Consider the following 20,223-nt stretch of genomic DNA (forward strand, 5'->3'; position numbering starts at 1 on the left):
ATTCAGAATATTATGACAGGATACAGTAAAGACACCTGCACACCCACGTTCAATCCTGCACCGTTCACCATAGCCATGGTGATGGAAACAACCCAGACTGCCCTGCAAGGGATGAATGGATCAAGAACATCTCTGATAGGACGTGTGTGTGTGTGTGTGTGTGTGTGTGTGTGTGTGTGTGTGTATGTGTATCCTGGAAATTATTGGGAAGAATAATATGTCATTTGTAGGGAGATGGATATATCTAGGAAAAATATGTTAAGTGGAGTAACTCAGGCTGAGAGAGACAAACTGCACAATTTTCTTCTCAAATGAGGAAGTTAGATCTAAATGATAAACATGAACACATAGACATGATCATATGTATTTATGTGCAAACAAATGGACAAGTATGGTATGCTCAAGGGAGGATTCCAGTGGTGAAACTCCTCTGAACTAATGAACTGCTTAACAATATGAACGCCAGCCAGGAAGCTGAAACTTTTTTAGGGGTTTGTGGTGGGGAGGAGACCAAACAGGGATGATGGATGGAGAGAGGAAGGGTGTGTGAATAGTCATTCAATGTACATATATGAAAATGGAACCATGTAACGAGGGGGATGGGTGGAATCGGGAAAGGTAAGGGAGGCAATGGGGTGACACTGATCAAGATGCAGGGTATTGCCCTCATTCCCTTGCTGAAACCTCTTGGGTACATCTACTTAAAGATATTTTTGTTTTTAAAGTTAAAAATAAAAAATAGGCGGGGAATGTGGCTTAGTGGTAGGGTACTTGCCTAGCATGCACGAAGCCCTGGGTTCAATTCCTCAGCACCACATACACAGAAAAAGCGGGAAGTGGCGCTGTGGCTCAAGTGGTAGAGTGCTAGCCTTGAGCAAAAAGAAGCCAGGGATAGTGCTCAGGCCCTGAGTTCAAACCCCAGGACTGGCAAAAAAATAAAAATAAAATAAAGCAAGGAAAAGAAGTTAATGATTAACCGATGTGAGGAAGCAGAGACTCCCGGCAGGCCCCGTCAGGGTGCAAGTGCAGGTGCAGCCCCGGCGGGACGCCCCGCTCCTTCCCGGAATCCACAGTTTCGAGTTTCACTTCTTGTGGTTCCCCGCTCCCCGCCCCCCTGCGCGCATGCGCAGAGCCCGGCGCCTGCCGGGGGCTATGAAAAGCCACCGCCAGCCCGGAGCTGGCCGTGTCCTTCGCGCATGCGCAGATACCGGCTGCCACCCCCCGCCTCCCCGCCACCCCCGCCCCTCCCGCCTCCGGCTATGAAAAGCCGCGCGCGCCCGGAGCCCGCCGTGTCCCTCGCGCAGGCGGGCGGCCCTGGAGAGCTGGTGCCCGCAAAGGCGGCGACCGTGGCGCCCACTCATCATGGTGAGCTCGCGGCGTGGGGCCGGGAGGGGTGGGTGGGGGGGTGCATTCTCGGGAGGAAGTGGCATGCAAATGAGGACCCCGGGTTGGGCTCCGGAATTGAATTCGGGGTGTTCCAGCGCAACCCGAAGGTAGGGGAGCGGGGTTGCAGGGTCTGGGCCCGGGGACTCGGGCTGGGGACCCGGGGGGGGGGGGCGGGGGACCAGGGCTGGGGCAGCACCTGCTGAGCTCGCCCCGGGCAGCCTTTCCTTGCCCATCTCCGGCCGAGTTCCCAGTTGTTACCTGTTGCTTTCAGCAGTTAGGAAAACAAGTGTCCCAGAGAGGTCCCGCGGACACCCAGGGGGGTGCCGTGTGCTGCCCAGGCCTGGGGCAGGCACAGAGATCACGACTGTGTGTGTGTGGTGGTGGTGGTGGTGGTGGTGGTGGGGTACAACCGGAGAGAGGGCAGAGGAGTTGGTGGCAGGCAGTGAATGAGGCCCTTTGTCCAGTGCTCTCCTGCCCTGCCCCCCCCACCAGCCCTCTGTGGGACCATTGTCCCCCCTCCCATTCCAGACAAGAGAGTATTATCTGTTGCTGCCATTGTTGGGGAGAAGGGAGGCGGTCTTTGGGGGACCCTCCTCCACCCCCACCCTCTCATGCACACCCAGAACCACGGCAGCTGTGGCTTTGCCCAGATAGAGCGCCTGGATCTCCAAAGAGAACATCTTTCAGAAAGTGCCAAGAATATCAAGTCAGACGGGGCCTGCTCTGCATGTTCTTCCAGCCGCATTCGCTCTTCTCTGGCTGGGCAGCAGTGGGTGATCCTTGGGCTCAGGAGAGGAAGAGGTTAGGGAACTTTAGTAAGGTCCACCTCTCACCCCCATAGCCCAACTTCACCGAGATCCTCCTCCTAGAGAAAAACACCACCCCCCTCCCCACCTGGTAAGATGTTCAGGAGCCCAGGGGGCCTTTAAGACAAGCCTAAGGATTTCTTTTTTTTTTTTGGCCAGTCCTGGGCCTTGGACTCAGGGCCTGAGCACTGTCCCTGGCTTCTTCCCGCTCAAGGCTAGCACTCTGCCACCTGAGCCACAGCACCGCTTCTGGCCGTTTTCTGTATATGTAGTGCTGGGGAATCGAACCTAGGGCCTCGTGTATCCGAGGCAGGCACTCTTGCCACTAGGCCATATCCCCAGCCCAAGCCTAAGGATTTCTGAGCTGGGCTTCCCAGTGAGGACTAGGGACTAGGCTAGAAAGCCAGGTCCTGGTGGCCCTTGCCTGTCATCCTAGCTACTCAGAGGTGAAGGTCTGATGATCCTGCAGAAGTCCCATGAATCTTTCTCTCCAGTGACCCAGAAAATAGCACCAGTGGAGCGGTGGCACAGGGTGGCACAGGCTGGTGGGTTGGCCGAGAGGGACCTGGGCTCACCGTCTCCTCTTCCTTCCTCACACAGAACACCAGCTTCTCCCGGAAGAGCCACACATTTCTGCCTAAGATCTTCTTTCGCAAAATGTCATCCTCGGGGGCCAAGGACAAGCCCGAGCTGCAGTTTCCCTTCCTTCAGGATGAGGACACGGTGGCCGTGCTGCACCAGTGCAAGACACTCTTTATCCTGCGGGGCCTGCCTGGCAGCGGCAAGTCCACCCTGGCTCGGGCCATCGTGGATAAGTACCACGATGGCACCAAGATGGTGTCTGCTGATGCGCACAAGATCACCCCAGGCAGCCGAGGAGATTTCCCGGATGAGTACAAGCAGCTGGACGGGGAGCTGGCTGCCTACTGCCGCCGGAACATACGAGTGCTTGTGCTGGATGACACCAACCATGAGCGGGAGCGGCTGGAACAGCTCTTCGAAATGGCCGACCAGTACCAGTACCAGGTGGCGTTGGTAGAACCCAAGACCGCGTGGAGACTGGACTGCGCCCAGCTCAAGGAGAAGAACCAGTGGCAGCTGTCGGCCGATGACCTGAAGAAGCTGAAGCCTGGCCTGGAGAAGGACTTCCTGCCACTCTACTTCGGCTGGTTCCTGACCCAGAAGTGCTCTGACACCCTACGCAAAGCTGGCCAGGTCTTCCTGGAGGAGCTGGGGAGCCACAAGGCCTTCAAGAAGGAGCTGCAACACTGTACGTGGCATGGGGGACGGGGGTGGGGGGGCGGGGAGGCGAAGCCCCTGCGCACTGTGTCTCATTTGTAAGTTGGCATTGCCGGGCACAGATGCTGGGCTCTAGGGAGAGAGGGTGTGAGGTAGGGAAGGCAGAGGGAGGCTCACCAGGCACCAGGACCAGCCAGAAGCAAAATGATCCCCACCAGAGGTAGCACTGCGGAGTGGGACTCGGGTAGGAATATGGGTACTGTCCACAGCATCTTTCTCTCTCTCTCTCTCTCTCTCTCTCTCTCTCTCTCTCTCTCTCTCTCTCTCTCTCTCTCTCTTCCTTCCTTCATTTATTTTTGGCAGTCATGGGGCTTGAACTCTGGGCCTGGGCGCTGTCCCTGTGCTCTACTACTTTGAGCCACAGCACCACAGGTGATTAATTGGAGAGAAGAGTCTCACAGACTTTCCTGCCTGGGCTGGCTTTGAACTGTGATCCGCAGATCTCGGTCTCCTGCTGAGTAGCTAGGATTACAGGTGTGAGCCACCGGTGCCTGGCCAAAGCACCTTTCTTTCTAGCAATTTGTTTCCCCAGTACCCTTTGCCATCCTGGATCTAGACTGCCATCCCAATCTGAGAGGTGGGAAAGACAAATGACACAAGGCATGTGACCATATATATGACGGTGGAGGGAGATTGTAGCTCAGTGTTGTCAAAGGCATTTTTAAAACAGAACCAAGTTTCAGAACAATATGACATGCTCTCAAACCACAAAAATACATACACACGGACACGGACACACACACACACCCCTACACCTGAAAGCAGTCTTGCTGTGGCTTCTCTAGGGATGGATCGCAGGCCTGGCTGGCTGGCACACCCCTGTGGCTCTGAAGAACCATCTCACGCCAGTGCAGGTCCTCTCCCTTTCCACATGGAGAAGCTGGCTCAGAGGTGACTCTTGTGTCCTGGAGTCTGGGACCCCTCCCAGTTTTCTAGTAGGGTTCTTTCCTGAACCCTGAGCCTTTTTTTTTTTTTTTTTTTGACAGTCCTGGGCCTTGAACTCAGGGCCTAAGCACTGTCCCTGGCTTCTTTTTGCTCAAGGCTAGCATTCTGCCACTTGAGCCACAGCACCGCTTCTGGCTGTTTTCTATACATGTGGTGCTGGGGAATCGAACCCATGTATACGAGGCAAGCACTCTTTCCACTAGGCCATATCCGGCCCCACCCTGAGCCTTTTAAAAGGCTCCAACATAACCTTTTTTTTTGTCTCAGATTGAGAAGGGTCTTGGTGGGCCTCATTTTTCTGCAGTGGCCGACTGGACGAAAGTCACCCACTAACCAACCTACCGATGGCTTTAAGCCATTTCTAGTCCCCCCAATTTCAGATGGCCTGCATACTTGAAATAACCTGTTTCTTTCCTTTTTTTCTTTTGTTTTTGCCCCTACTACTCGGAAGGTAGCTCTTTGTTGCCTGTGTAAGTTCTCAGAGAACTTGTTACGGGCTCCTGGGCTGGAACTCTGCAGGCTAACATGGTGCTTACAGTGCCCAGGACCTGGAGTCAGCCCTGCGCCCGTGAAGAGCATGAGGGGAAAAGCCCCAGGAGGGCCGCTGTTCCGAGCTGGTGCCACTTCCCTGGGTGTGACTGCTACACTGTGCTCTGCCAGAGATGCATCCAGACAGGTGTCAGACTGGACGACCAGGTCTGCTCTGGAGTAGACATCTTTTTCCCCAGGGGATGGTGACAGACATCCTTACAGGGATTAATCTGGAAACAAACAGGAAAAAGCTAGTGACTCTGAAGGCAGCCTCAAGGCTTGGAGTCTGGAACATGAACTCAGACACTCATAAGTTCACACACTGTGCCCTGGGGTTTTCTTCCTACAGCAGGCCCTCTGTAGGTTCTCCTCCTCCCAGCAAGCCTGCACACACTGTGTATTTGTGGTCATCATGATCACACATATCCCTCCTCCTCCCGTGAAATGGCACTAATAGTTCTGGGTGGTCCTGAGGAAATTAGGGTGTGTGACCCTAATTATCGTAGTGGATCGAGGGAAGCATCAACCACTTGCCCCAGACCAAATGGCTAGTAAGTGGCAGGATGTTCTTATGTTTTCTGCTTTCTGGCACTTCCCACTTGATCCCATTGTTCCCAGCTCTACCACCACCACCCCTTTTCATTCTGTGCACTTTTCACAACTCACTTTCCCCTCCTAGGTGTGACATGTGGATATCCACAGTCCTTCGGCTCGTGCTGCCTATCCCTGGGTTACAAATGCCTTAGATTCTAGGGGGAAAAAATGTAAAAGAGCTGCACACTAGCCAGGCACCTATAGCTCACGCCTCTAATCCTAGCTACTCAGGAGGCTGAGATCTGAGGATCACAGTTCGAAACCAGTCTAGGTAAAAGAGTCTGTGAGACTTAGCTCCAATAAACTACCCCCAAAAAAGCCAGAAGTGGAGCTGTGGCTTACGTGTATAGTGCTAGCCTTGAGCAAAAGCAGCTCAGGGACGTCAAGGCCCTGAGTTCAAGCTTCAGGACTGGCACAGAAATCTACATACGGAAGCCAGGGAGGTTGCTGGCTTTTTCTTTTCTTGTGGTCTCTTCTTTCCAAGGCTTTGCTAGGCAAGTAATCCACCACTCTTTTTTTTTTTTTGACCAGTCCTGGGGACTGGACTCAGGGCCTGAGCACTGTCCCTGGCTTCTTTTTGCTCAAGGCTAGCACTCTGCCACTTGAGCCACAGCGCCACTTCTGGCCGTTTTCTGTATATGTGGTGCTGGGGAATTGAACCCAGGGCCTCATGTATGTGAGGCAAGCACTCTTGCCACTAGGCCATATCCCCAGCCCCAATCCACCACTCTTATCACCAGCCCTCAAACACTTCATAATGCCAAGGCTGCTATGAGGGCGCTCAAGTAACAGGAGTGATGTAGTGGACTGCTCTAAGATTTGTGCACCATGTTGGGGTTTTTCCCCTAGGCCTGTGGGGTCTTTGTGGGTAGGCCCTGCTCCCCTGCTTTGACTGCGTCCTCTCTCTCCTGTAGTTATCTCTGGGGATGAACACGGAAAGATCGAACTGCTCAGCTACTTTGAAAAGAGACCCCCAGGCGTGCTGCATTGCACAACCAAGTTCTGTGACTATGGGAAGGCCCCTGGGGCCGATGAATATGCCCAGCAGGATGTAAGTGTTCTCTGAAGACACTGGGTAGAGATGGGAGGGTGGGGGGCAAACGGGCTGCAGTATCTTCTGGGGCTGGTGCCAGTCAGCCAGGCAGGAGCAGACACCAAGCAGCAGCTGGATAGAAACAGACTTCCTCCAGCCCCACACTTTTCCCTTCCCACTGTTCGTTCCTACACCTCAAATGCCATTCTCAGGAGCCTGCCCCCCCCCCCCCCCAGGTGTGCCTTTCTGGTCTGTAGCTTCAGCGGGATGCTGGGTGGCATCTTGAAACCCGTGATAAATCCTACAGTCTAGGCGTCCTGGGAAGCTGGGTGTGCAGAGGCTTTGGTTTAGTCCTGGCCTAGGACCTAGCCTTGGTCCAGAGGGAGGGAGTAGATTTGGCTCGAGTACTAGACCCTTCCCCACCACCTGGATGGCACTGTGCCACAGCCAATGGCGGGCAGTGGGCAGCCTCCTCTGCCTGAGGAGGTTCCCTGACCTCCCATCTATCATGGGTGGGGAACTTTTTTATCTGCCAAGAGCCATCTTGGTATTTATATCATTCTTGGCCACACAGAATGATCCATACAGACAGCTGGTGGGGAAGTGTATGTGTCCCATCTTGTACTGAGTGGCTTTGTAGGCCTTAAGTGGCCCGGTGTCCCCTCCCCTGGTAGGTTCATGCACCATTTGATCTGCTTGGCCTCCTCACACTCAAATGCTAGCTCCTGCAGGGCCACATTTTGTTTCCCTTTTTTTTGTTCACCTAGCCAAGTGGAATGACAAGTATATAATATCTGGCACCACATCTCTGACCAATCACTTAGCAAAACTTACAAAGCATCTTCCATGTCAGACACTGTCAGGACAAAGATCTGGGAATGAAACCAATTTTAACCGTTAGGTCAGATGGGAGAAAATGAGTTATCTCCAAGAATCAGGTAAAATCCAGCGTATGGTCAGGTATAAACTACAGTATGAAGAGGAGATTCTGAGCAGCCCCTCTGGGTGTTGACCTGGTAGCGGAAGGATCTGAGTAGTCACAGCAGTAGCAGGTACGGTGAGCCTGGTGCACTCCAGGCTTTTGAGCCAACTAGTTAATCCCAAGGAAGGCTCTCATGTTCTCCTCGGTTCGCAGGTGATTAGATCAAGGCAGAAAAGCTAGGGTGTTCAAAGCCCTGAGCCCAGCAAGTGGGGGGACGAGGTCTGGGCGCAGGAAGTCTGGCTGTCCTTACACTAACCTGAGAGGTGCCATCAGCAAGGCTGTGCGCTGCAAGATTTTATTTTTTATGCTTTAAACGTTAAGAAATTGTTATCATCAAGGTGATGTACAGAGGAGTTACAGTTAACTTGTCAGGTGAAAAATACATTTCTTTTTGCCAGTCCCAAGGCTTGCAGTCTCAGGGCCTGGTCACTGTCTCTGAACTTCCTCTGCTCAAGGCTAGCACTCTACCCCTCAAGCCACAGCGCCACTTCTGGCTTTGTGTGATTTCATTGGAGCCAAGAGTCTCACAGACTTTTTTTTTTTTGCCGAGGCTGGCTTTGAACTGTGATCCTCAGATCACAGCCTTCTGAGTAGCTAGGATTACATGCGCGAACCACCAGTGGTGGGCTAAGAATACATTTTGGACAGTGTCACCCCTTCTCTCACCCTCTGTTTTTCCCCCTCAGTCCTCACCCACAAGTTGTAGAGTTCATTTTCAACATAGTATCTAAGACCTCCACACCTGCTTCAGGGCTGACCTTTCTGTTCTCCAGGGCTCACCCACTCTTGGCCAGCTGTCATTCTAACTCGAGCCCCTCTTTTCTCACTCTCCCCTAGGTGGTGAAGAAATCTTACATGAAGGCCTTCACACTGACCATTTCTGCCCTCTTTGTGACACCCAGGACAACAGGGGCCCGGGTGGAATTGAGTGAGCAGGAGCTGCAGTTGTGGCCAAATGATGTGGACAAGCTGTTAGCAGAGAGCCTGCCCCGGGGGAGCCGCGCTCACATCACCCTGGGCTGTGCGGCCGATGTGGAGGCCAACCAGACAGGCCTAGACCTCCTGGATATTGTGCGGCAGGAGAAGGGGGGCAGCCAAGGTGAGGAGGTGGGTCAGCTCTCCCGGGGCAAGCTCTATTCCTTGGGCAAAGGGTGTTGGATGCTGAACCTGGCCAAGAAGATCGAGGTCAAGGCCATCTTCACCGGTTACTACGGGAAGGGCAAACTTGTGCCCACACATGGCAGCCGGAAGGGGGGTGCCTTGCAGTCCTGCACCATCATATGAGGGCGCTTCCCACTCTGCACCCCTGCTCTGTAGAAGGGAGCAGGTGTAGGGCAACCATGCCCTCGGCTTGGTTTTTATGTTATGATTTTTGTTTCGTGTTTTGTTTTTACTGTTAACCTATCTGTAACTTTGAAGAACAAAACAAAAACCCAACCAAAACAACTTGTAAAGTAACTGCCTCTCCCTCCCTGCCCCGTTCCCCTAACACTCAAGCTCTCAACACAAGGTGGGCAGGCGGGTGGACACCATTCAGGAATCTGAGCTGATCATGCTGGGGTGTTGGGGCTGGAGCTGCCCCTGATCCCCAAGAGCTGGCTGACCGGCCCGGAGCCCAGAACTGTCCACAGCTGCACATACCCTGCTGACCGGAGGAGGAAAGAGGCAATGACTTTGGAGAGGGTCCCTGGGCTCTGATCCCATTTCTTAACTCATTTATAGCTCTAGGAAGGCTGGGGTTATTTGCCAGGGTAGGAAAAAGGGGCTTACCCTCTCACCTTTGGTCCCAAGGCCCTATGTAACTAGGCCCTTGATAACTAGGGAAAAACAAAAAAGAGTGATAAGCAGTAGCCATGTCCAAGACTGCTTACTGGCCTCACCCCAAGAGGGGATGCGCTCTGCTGTGGGCCTGAGAGATCAAAGCCAAAGACACATGACCAGGGAAGTTAACTGCCTTCCTTGCTATCTGTCTAGACGATCTTGCCTCCCTGGTACTGCCTAGGCCTTCCCTCAAGGGGACTGGTGGATACTAAGAGCCAGCGGAGGTCCCGGGACCACTAGCTGAGGGCAAGTACTATCTGCTCTTCTGCTCCATGTGCTGTGCTTCTTGAGGTGCTTTCCACAGCTTAATAACCAGACCATGCTAATCGAGCTGTCACTCAACAAAAGTGTTTTAAGTTCCTATCCTGGTTGCCCCATGTCAGCAACTTGTAAGACTGATAATGAAATAAATAAATCATGTTAATCTTAGACTCGTGGTCTTGCTTACCGTTCTGTCTCCAGTTCAGCCTTCCCTAGGGCTAGGGCTGGGTACATTAGGACTGTCTTTGTCCCATTGCTTGGGGCCATCGGTCCTGTCTCCCTTCTCCAGTCTGGGCACAGCTGTAATGAGGTTGGGCAGCAGAACAGTGTTGGCTTTCATGAAAGTGTCAGAATAAAAGAGGCTGGCTTCACATTCAGAAGGCGGGGGGTGGCTGGAAGCCAGGGATGCAGAGCACAAAATCCCTCCCATTAACTAGGGCCACAGGCTCATCAGAAACACTTCCCAGCAAGACCCAGGATTCCTAAGCACAGGTTTTTCCCCCAGTTCCATGGGGAAGGCCATTTTAAAGTCAGTGCTCTTCAAACACATGCAAAGACCTAATGTGCAACAGCTGCAGGCCAACAGGGCTTGTCTAAGAAATGTCCTAGGCCTAACCAAATCATTTCAGCATGGCCGTAGGTGCCAAAAGACAGTAGACCTTTGTAAAGGGCAGAGTTCAAAGAAATCATGTCTCAGCTCTGGCTGAAGATCTCCCCTTAGCTGTCTCTACTCTTTAAGAGTACCAAAAAACCCAAGATTCAGAGCCCCACGTCCATCTGCCCAGAGCACCTAGGTGGATTCTTGTCTTGAACAGCTTGTCAGAGCAGCAGGACACACACCATGGCTTCCTTCCTCAGCTCATCTCCTGTCTACAGAAAAGGAAGTGAAGTGGTATCTGCAGAATGGTTTCTAAACACACAAGCCTAATGCAGTAACTAGACGTGAGCTCTGGAGATGCCTGTGCCACCATGAAAGAGGCAGGATTTTGTTCTGCCTCAGTGTCCCTCAGCCTCTAATGGCAGTGAGAACTGTGGGAGCAGTCCCATCCAGGTTAGCACCTGCCTAACGCTCCTATGTGAGCTTTGAACACGTGATCTCTGGTGGCCCCAATGTAAGATGAGCATGCTTTCTGGACTCATGTCCCTCTTGTCTGTCAACCCCATGTTGAGGTCAGCTCCATACTGGGGGCTCAGCCCTGCCCAGCAGACTGGAAGGACACAAAGCAACTGTCAGAGCAAAGGGCCACAAAGGGTCAAAACATTTTATTCTTTTTTAATAAAGTTAAACAGTAAAACAAAAATTCACAAGCTGCCTCCCTGTCCACCCCCCAGCCTCCCTCCCCTCCCCAGTCTTCGGTGCTGGCTCCCTTTCCTTCACCCCACTCACACAGACACAGGGCACCCAACTGAGAAAACGAAACTGCTCTAGGTACACAGAAACGTGATGAAGGGAGGTGGTGAACTGTGTCCACATTCAAGGTTAAACTGAGCAAGTCTGCATTTTCTGGGTTCTAGATGGTTGCCCTTCATTAGCCAAACTGAAAAAAGAAATTCCCTGGACCAGATGCTAAAAAGAAAAAGAAAGACTTGTTAGTTGTTTCACAGAAGTTATTACAGAGAAGATCACTGATGGTTACGTAAAAATCTTCAAAAGTAGCTACAGCTCCAACACAGAAACCCTAAGTGTATAAAATAACCTAGGCTGGAGTGCAAGAAGGAACAGTTGTGTGTGTGTGTGTAGTGCTGGGATGGAATCTAGGACTGGAGAATTGTTCTATACCATAGCCACACTACACTTACTACTACTGTTTTTTTGGGGTTTTTTTTTGGCCATTTATGGGGCTTGAACTTATGAACTGGGCACTGTCCCTGAGCTGTTTTGCTCAAACCACCCTTCTACTACACTTTGTGCCATAGCCCCACTGCTGGTTTTCTAATGGTTAACTGGAGACAGAGTCTCATGGACTTTCCTGCCCAGGCTGGCTTTGAACCGTAATTTTCAGATCTCAGCCTCCTGAATAGTGAGGATTACAGGTGTGAGCCACTGCATGTGGCATACCACACACATATGTGTGCCAGTACTAGGGCTTGAACTCAAAGTCTAGTTAGGCACTCTTCTTTAGCTTTTTCACTTAAGGCTGGTCCTCTACCACTTAAGCCAAAGCTCCAAAGCTTTTTGTGGCTAATTGGAGATAAAAGTCTCATGGAGGGCCAGGAATGTGGCTTAGTGGTAGAATGCTTGGTTAGCATGCATGAAACCCTGGGTTCCATTCCTTAGTACCACATAAACAGAAAATGCCGGAAGTGGTGCTGTGGCCTAAGTGGTACAGTGCTAGTAGGCTTGAGCAAAAAGAGGCTTAGGGACTAGAGAGCCCAGGCCCTGAGTTCAAGCCCAAGGACTGGCAAGAAAAAAAAAAAAAAGTCTCAGGAAACTGGGTGTGCTAGTGGCTCATGTCTATAATCCTAGCTACTCAGGAGTCAGATCTGAAGATTGCAGTTAAAAGCCAGTATAGGCAGGAAAACTATCCATGAGACTCTTATCTCCAATAAACTATTCAAAAATAGCCAAAAGTGGTACTGTGGCTCAAGTGGTAGAGTGCTAGCTTTAAGCAAATGAGCTCAGAGACAACAACCAGGCCCCAAGTTCAAGCCCCACAACCAATAAACATAAAATAAATTCTCCTGGACCCTTCTACCTGGGCTCAGCCTTCTAGATAGGTAGGATTACAGACATGAACTACTGACACCCAGCCACACCACACTTGGGAGAGAACATTTTATGAGTGTTTTCAATCTCATAGAGAAGCCTGGTAACTCCATTTACAGACTCTATTGACCCTGCCAGGATATGCAACTAATAATCCCCAAGCATGCTGTGCCCGGGAGCCTCCTCACCAACACCTAAGAGGATGGATGCCCTGGGTACACTACGCAGCTGCACAAAGAGCTGCCTAGTCAAAGTTGGTGTTGACTTATGATGTGGGAACTCCTAAGAACAGCAGTACACCTACCTTCAAAGCTGAAGCCCCCAGGACCACCAAAGAATGCCTTGAAGATATTGTTTGCATCGAAATCTGATGAAGAGCATGGGAAGAACAGAAAGGAGAAAAATTAGAAAAGTATGGAGTCTCCGATGCATTATTCCCTAAGAGTAATACTTCCCTCCTTCCCTAGCACTTCAGCCTAGAGGACAGCAAATCTGCCCAACCTATGCAAACGGTGCTGCTGCTCCCAGCTACAGGACACGGTCCCTTCCCCCTCCCAAGATTTCTTGGCTTCTAACTGCTCAGCTAGACTGTCTCACTGGGAATGCCAATTACACTTCACACTGTCTCCTTGAAATGCTGGAGCTGCTACAGTACAGCCTAACCTGTAGCACTTCAATGCTACCAAAGTCAATTTAGGGATAAGATATGTGATTTACTATATTGTCTGATTCCACATCTTTTACTTGCACTAATGACTGTTCTGAACACTCTGCATAATGGTTATTACTTACTTTCAGTAACAATTACCAGGGAAATGTTACATACTCTCAATTGCATGCAGTAGAAAATGGAGGGGTTTCAAGTAATTGGTACAAGATCACATGGGTAGGAAAAGCACAGCTCACACGACCTGCAAATGGCACTGTGCTCTTTTCGCCAGGCCACAGCAGCCTAGGGGCCTCAGCCCTAATTTCCGCCAGCGGATCCCTGTGTTCATCTCCTGTGTTCATCTTCCTGGATTCACTGGCCCAGATGTGGCTCCCAGTAGCAAAGTCTCTTTCAACTAGTCCTCTCCTTCGACCTTAACAATGTTATGAACAACCAACGCCTGCTACACCTGCCACCATTTTACAACCCTTTCCTACTTAATGAGTCTTCCCTCCATCTAGATCTTTAACACCATCCCCCACCATGTATTTCAAGAGCCAAAATCTAGTCCACACAACTCCCACTTTAAAAACTTCAACAGCTTTCAATTGCTTAGCTAATTTCAACTGCTGGGCAGAGCAAGATGTTTTATTACTGGAGTACATATGCACAATCTCACCCCTAACTGGAGAGGACTCCAATTCTGGCTTTTTTGGGGGTAGTTTATTGGAGGTAAGTCTCACAGACTTTCCTGCCCATGCTGGCTTTGAACCATGACCTCAGATCTCAGCCTCCTGAGTAGCTAGGATTATAGACGTGAGCCACTGGCGCATAGTTATTATATAGACCTTTTACATCTCTCATTCTAGAATCTAAGGCACTTGTAACCCAGGAGCTACCAGCTTTCTTTGTATTGATTGTGCTAGGGATAAAACCTTCTCTCACAATATCTAAGGGCTTTGGCTTTACTGCTGATCTGCATATTTTTTCTTTTTTTTTTGCCAGTCCTGGGCTGTGGATTCAGGGCCTGAGCACTGTCCCTGGCTTCTTTTTGCTCAAGGCTAGCACTCTGCCACTTGAGCCACAGCGCCAATTCTGGCCGTTTTCTGTATATGTGGTGCTGGGGAATTGAGCCCAGGGCTTCATGTATACGAGGCAAGCACTCTTGCCACTAGGCCATATCCCCAAGATGCACAGATTTTCTTAGTGGAAGAGAAAGGGCTGGCCAAAGAGATGGTGGTTCATTGCCATGCCAAGCTCAGGACTTCCATTATCTCTGACTAAGCCCTCTGTGAGCAGAAACATTGATGACATTTGTTCATGTCATGTTGTCTCTTTTGGAAATTATCATCTGTGAGGGTTTACACATACAAATATCAGCTGGCATACAGTCCTGTGGTGAGATAAAAGAACTTCCAGCTAATAGAAGAGGTCCATGTTCCTTACTGCATATAACCCTGAAAGCCTTCTGAGGTCTGATCCAGCTGCTTGCTGGCTTCACCACTACCAATGACTGCATCTAGTACCCTCTTTTTCTTCTCACAGCTCTCTGCCTGTCCCTGAAGGGGATACTTTTCTATACTGTAGGCCTTTCCTTGCAGAGCTCTGTACAGTTCACTCTATAGTCTGTGAACCTGCTGTGCCTATTTGGTTGACTTCACGTCTATGACTCTGCTTAGGTAAAGGATCAGATTTGGCCCAGGAGCTGGAGTTCACAAACCCCTGAAGGTCGGGACACCCAGCTGATTCCTCTGTTATTTCCAGGGCCCAACACAGTGTCTCACACTTATACTCACTGAGGGAATATCAACGAATCACATACTCAGACTCCCTGAGGGTTCTGAGGAAAAAAGCTCCTAACATCTCACAGGCTATGAGGTTCATCCCAGGTGCCCCAAACAACTCACCACCCATATTCATGCCCTCCTCATCCAGGTCCTGTCCACTGTCATAACGAGTTTTTTTCTTGGGGTCAGAGAGGATGGTAAAGGCCTCTCCAACTTCCTTGAACTTCTTCTCCTCCTCCTTCTGTACCTCAGCACTGGCACCACTGTGCCGATCTGAAGGGAAGAACAACAATTCACATGAAATTACAATCTCAAGAAAACAAAGTTTAAGAAAAAGATCACGGGCTGGGAGTGTGGCTTAGCAGCAGAGTTCTTGCCTAGCATGCATGAAGCCCTGGGTTCAATTCCTTAGCACCACATAAACAGAAAAAGTCAGAAGTGGTACTGTGGCTCATCTGGTAGAGTGTTAGCCTTGAGCAAAAGGAAGCTCAGGATGGGGCTGGGGATATGGCCTAGTGGCAAGAGTGCTTGCCTTGTATACATGAAGCCCTGGGTTCAATTCCCCAGCATCACATATACAGAAAAGGGCCAGAAGTGGCGCTGTGGCTCAAGTGGTAGAGTGTTAGCCTTGAGCAAAAGGAAGCCAGGGACAGTGCTCAGGCCCTGGGTCCAAGGCCCGGGACTGGCAAAACAAAAAAAAAAGGAAGCTCAGGGACAGTACTCAGGCCCGGGACCGGCCAAAAAAAAGAAAAAGAAAAAGATCACCCTGGGCATAACTTTGCAATTTGGTACCTCCCATCATCTAGCAGATAACAGAACTCAGCATTCCCTTATTTCCAATAAAGAGCCACCTGAGACACCTACTGTGAACTAAGCCCACCCGAGCTCCTCCCACTGCACCGTTCTCCACCAGCTCTACCTGGATGATGCATCAAGGCTCGTTTCCGGTAAGCTTTCTTGATCTCATCCTCAGAGGCATTCTTGTCCACTCCTAGAATCTTATAGTAATCTTTCCTCTTACTCTTCTTCAGTTCCAGCTGTGCATTTTTAAGGAGTTGTTTGTGTTCTGGAGGGAGAACATGGCATCAATGGACAAATTCAACTCTGGCTTCCAGCAACAGGTCCCAAACCCAACTGCCCAGAAAATAGAAGTCTTGGTAACCAAGCAAGGGGCTTTTATGATGCTTTCTTCTGGAGAAGAAGGAAGTGAAGGTGGTAGGGAAGACATGGGAACAGAACACAGGTGCTAAGCACCCAACCAGGACTTCCATTCACTTCTTCTGGGCTGGTGTGTTCAAATAAGCTCTAGTACATTCCTGAGCCTTGATTCAAATGACCCTATGTCCAGTTTTAGGGTCTACAGTAAGATCACACATTCTCAGAGAAATGAGTGCTCTTAAACCCTGTTACCTTTTGTTTTCTCCGTCTGATATACTTTTTCATAGTCCCGTACTGCTTCTTCATACTGCTCTGTGTCCATGTAACTGAGAAGGAAGTACAGGGCAATACAGTGCTCAGATATAAACAGCAATGGTCGGAAGGATCATTCTAGGAAAAGAGGCATGGCTCAAGCAAAAGAGGCACACTTCTAGGAAGATGCTTCATGAAAAACAGAAGAATCCTTAATTTAAAAAAAGAATTAGCTATGACTTCAAGGAAAAAAAGAGAGACAGGCCTCATGAAACTTGTACCCAAGCAACAGAGTGATGCTCTGCTCTGAGTGCTGAGAAGTTCCTTGTGGTACAGAGCAGCCCCAGAGGCACCTGGATAGCCTCAGGAAAGGCAACACGAAGGTACCTACTTGGTTACTCAGGACTGAAACACAAGAAAAAAAAGTTACCAAGTGAGATGAAGTGGCTGCAAAAGAGCTTTGAAATCTTTGGCGCCATAAACATGCAGGGATTGTTCCAATTGGGGTCAAGGTGGGATTAGTGAGCCATTAAATGACTGAGTTCAGGTGGCAGCTGCTGGCAAATGGTTCCATTAAGATCAACCAATCTGAGAGACAAGGACTCTAAACACAGTGTTACTACTATTTCAAGTAGGGCAAAAGAAGAGGGGATCTGGCTAAGATGAGTAGAATCTAACTAACTTAGGTTGACTACCAGACCTTTAAAATATTTTTCCCAAAGAAGAAAACAGCATTTCCCTGTTCCAATAAGATCATTGGCACCAAGACTGGCTTCCAACCTAATGCGCTGAGGTTGCTCCAGAGACACCCCATCAGCCAGGGAATGGAAGAGCCCCACAGTGCTGCATACAAGAGATTCGACTGACACTGCCATCACAAGATCCCATCTCTGCACACACTGGGGCAGGGCAGGGACATTGCTATCAATGTAAGAAGCTCAGCATCTTAATACATCTCTGAATTACTGGAAATATCTTGATTTATAACTTTAAAGAACCAATGCTCTGTGAGCTCAGTGAACCAATTTACAGAATGAGGTATAATACAACTACAAGTTGTACTGTAGTAAGAGTAAAAGAAAACAGCGTAGCCCCTGGGTATAGATCTGACAACCTTTTTGGATCTGTAAAGCCATTCTACAGGGATTCTAGTGCACACTTTTTCAAAACCTCAAAATACTTCCAATTTAAAAATAAGTAGAGCCTTAAGGAAAGAATGGGTTTATAATGTAAGATGCAACAAACACTGGGCATCTGCCTGCCTATAGTTTTATGATAGATTGGGGCAATGGTCAGGCTTCTTTGGTAAATTAGCCTGGGCTAATTTCCAGTATGTCTTATCAAGCCCAGCTGCTTGAGAGGACTATTGCCAAATGCACAGCCAGCTGTGCAAAACAATGCATGCTGTCACCCTGTGATGGGATCTGAGGCAAAGCAACTCCGAGGACAACCCTGTTCCTAACATAAAAATGACTTATCTAATCAGAAGCAATTCCTGGAAGAAAATAAGTCTTCATCTCATGGTCTTCCTAACAAATCCAGAATCTGCTAGCAGCTTTCTTCCCAGTCCCACCTCCCACCCCCCCACCCCGTTTTTTAAAGCAGTCCTGGGGCTTGAACTCAGGGCCTGAGCACTGTCCCTGGCTTCTTTATGCTTAAGGCTAGCATTATATCTCTTGAGCCACAGTGCCACTTCCAGCCTTTTCTGTTTATGTGGTGCTGAGGAATGGAACCCAGGGCTTCGTGCATGCTAGGCAAGCACTCTACCACTAAGCCACATTCCTGGCTCCCCAGTCCTTCTTTAAACACTACAGAGCATTCATTATATCAGGCCAACATAGTAATCATGTGTCTAGTTACCCCCTTCCCACTAGACATTAGGTAGTCCTTTTTTTTTTTTTTTTTACTATTTTATATAAAACTGCAGGAACACCCTCATCTATAGAGTATTCTGTATCTGTTAAGCAGGTTTTTAGTTGGATCAAGGGGTCTTCCCCGCCCCACCCCTCGCCCCCGGCCAGTCCTGTGGCTTGAACTCAGGGCCTGAGCACTGTCTCTGGCTTCTTTTTGCTCAAGGCTAGCACTCTACCACTTGAGCCACAGGGCCACTTCTGGCTTTTTCTACATATGTGGTGCTGAGGAATCAAACCCAGGGCTTCATGTATGTGAGACAAGCACTCTACCACTAGGCTATATTCCCAGCCAGAAAGGGTAGTTTTGTTTTTTGTTTTTTTTAAATCATCTATACTCTTGCCTTTTCTTTTAGGAAGAGAGAGAATGCTGAGAATCAAACCCAGGGCCCTGTGAACACTAGGCAAATGCTTTATCACTGAGCTACACCTCCAGCCCAAGCTTCCTCTTTTGTCTACTCGTAGTATGCAAAGATGAAATGAGGGAGTTGGTCTCACAGAATCTGTAATCCAGTTAAAAAATTCACTTAAAAGACACAGCAGGACAAACAGTGGCAATTTTTTCCATTTTAAATGTGATAATTTTGGGAAAATGAAATGTGACAGAGGAGCTTTTAACAACTAGTTCCCAGGCATCGGCAACTGTCCCTATTCTTTGGACCTGAAAGCTTTAAGAAGGGATGGAGTAAGTGCTGGAAGACAGCATACAACAAATACGTTTTCCTTCAGGCTCTTTAAGTTCTTCTCTGCTTGGGAATAATATATAATAAGATTTCTCTCTTCTTGTAGTGCTGAAGATTGAACCTAAGGCCTAGTGTATGTGAGACAAACACTCTAGTATTGAGCTATATTTCTATAACTTTGTGGAAATGTCATCAAGGCTGGCGATACAGTCACAATTTTCCTGCTTCCATCTCCAGAGTGCTAGGATTATGGGCATGTGCCACCACAGCTGGTACAGAAGAGATGAATTCTGAAAGCAGTCCATCCTAGTCCCTGATACTGTTCCTGTGTGTTCAAGAGTAAGATGAACAAAGAAGCTGGGAGGACCCAAACTCTGAAGAAAAGCTAAGCACTATCAGAAGGCATAATAATCCTGATTTATAAATCACCTTGTCAAACACAGACCTGTCAGTTCAAAACACTCATATAGTCTACTCATCCAGAATATTTCAGAAGATTCCTTACACTGCTACTGAGAAGCTGAGGCAGATTAAATCTCTTTCAACTACAAGATTATCATCCCTCACCCAGAACAGATACAACCTTCAACTGCCTCCAAGACATACTGTATTCTTCCCTCTCCCAAGTCCATACATTCACTCAACAAAACATTTACTTGGTGAACACTGATGTGCCAAGCACTGTGCCAAGTTAGAGCAAAGGTGAACACAAAATAAAATCTCTAAAGGAAATGGATTTACACTTTAACAAAAGGAATGTGGGTCAGGCATCAGAGGAAACTTACTGACCGTGAGGGGCGTTAGACACAGGCATGGGAGACTGAGGGAGCTTGTGCAATCTCCTCCGCTGGAGGTCTATAAAGATAGTCTAGGGCTGGAACAATCCCACCTAGAGGCAGGGGGAAGGACCAAATGACCTCACAACATCCCTGGGTCTGCTTTATCATCCACAATGCAATTCCCATGGTAGGCCAGTGGCAAATCCCTCTTCCCCCTGCCCTCCAGAGCCACTTACCACTGAGCTCTTCTTAAGTAGGCTTTTATGTAAGAATCATCAAGCTTCACTGCCTGAGTGCAGTCTTCTATTGCATCATCTAGTTTCCTAAGCTTCAGGAGAGAGAGAGCAGTCACATTTCACATCTTCAGTGAAGAGCCCAAAAACCATGAGAATGGCTTCAAAATCTTAATAAGATCAATCATTGTGACCCTCTATCATATTAAGTTCTTGTTCTTGATCACTAGGAAAGCCAATATCTCAAAGCTCAGGACACCAAATTTACTATGTGATGCAAGCCAGACAATTATCTGCAAGGATAAACCACTTGTACACATTAGTGCTCAACAACAAAGGTAATTCCTGTCCTCTATTCTTTTAGAGGCCAACTAAAGGGTTCAGAACGAGTCCAATTCTTTCATTGG

General features: G+C 49.2%; 2 protein-coding genes across 6 annotated transcripts in view; one reads left to right on the forward strand and one right to left on the reverse strand.

Moving 5' to 3' along the window:
• Nucleotides 1-1,227: 1,227 nt before the first annotated feature.
• LOC125365773 (2',3'-cyclic nucleotide 3' phosphodiesterase) lies at nucleotides 1,228-9,826 on the forward strand. Of its 2 annotated transcripts, none has more exons than XM_048366006.1 (4): nucleotides 1,228-1,365; nucleotides 2,793-3,462; nucleotides 6,476-6,612; nucleotides 8,414-9,826. In XM_048366006.1, the coding sequence occupies exons 1-4, from the start codon at nucleotides 1,363-1,365 to the stop codon at nucleotides 8,858-8,860; spliced, it is 1,257 nt and encodes a 418-aa protein (XP_048221963.1). In that variant the 5' UTR covers nucleotides 1,228-1,362; the 3' UTR covers nucleotides 8,861-9,826. The 2 variants fall into 2 exon arrangements, with proteins under 2 accessions (XP_048221963.1, XP_048221964.1); XM_048366007.1 differs by lacking the exon at nucleotides 1,228-1,365 and adding an exon at nucleotides 1,440-1,493.
• Nucleotides 9,827-10,924: 1,098 nt separating this feature from the next.
• Nucleotides 10,925-20,223, reverse strand: part of Dnajc7 (DnaJ heat shock protein family (Hsp40) member C7) — a 37,088-nt gene continuing 27,789 nt past the window's right edge. For all 4 annotated transcript variants that reach the window (XM_048365140.1, XM_048365137.1, XM_048365138.1 and 1 more), the window contains exons 9-14: nucleotides 19,820-19,911; nucleotides 16,212-16,285; nucleotides 15,721-15,867; nucleotides 14,922-15,074; nucleotides 12,670-12,732; nucleotides 10,925-11,225 (exon numbers count right to left, since the gene is read on the reverse strand). In XM_048365140.1, coding sequence (XP_048221097.1) covers nucleotides 11,188-11,225; nucleotides 12,670-12,732; nucleotides 14,922-15,074; nucleotides 15,721-15,867; nucleotides 16,212-16,285; nucleotides 19,820-19,911 — 567 coding nt within the window. In that variant the 3' untranslated portion in view covers nucleotides 10,925-11,187. The remainder of the gene's footprint in view (nucleotides 11,226-12,669; nucleotides 12,733-14,921; nucleotides 15,075-15,720; nucleotides 15,868-16,211; nucleotides 16,286-19,819; nucleotides 19,912-20,223) is intronic.

This window comes from Perognathus longimembris, chromosome 17 (assembly GCF_023159225.1).
Source record: "Perognathus longimembris pacificus isolate PPM17 chromosome 17, ASM2315922v1, whole genome shotgun sequence".
Lineage (NCBI taxonomy): Eukaryota > Metazoa > Chordata > Mammalia > Rodentia > Heteromyidae > Perognathus > Perognathus longimembris.

Excerpts from the sequence above, each read along its gene's own strand:
- LOC125365773 (XM_048366006.1), top strand. Across the intron at positions 3,463-6,475 it reads CAAGAAGGAGCTGCAACACT|TTATCTCTGGGGATGAACAC; the intron begins GTACGTGGCATG and ends TCTCTCCTGTAG. Across the intron at positions 6,613-8,413 it reads ATGAATATGCCCAGCAGGAT|GTGGTGAAGAAATCTTACAT; the intron begins GTAAGTGTTCTC and ends ACTCTCCCCTAG.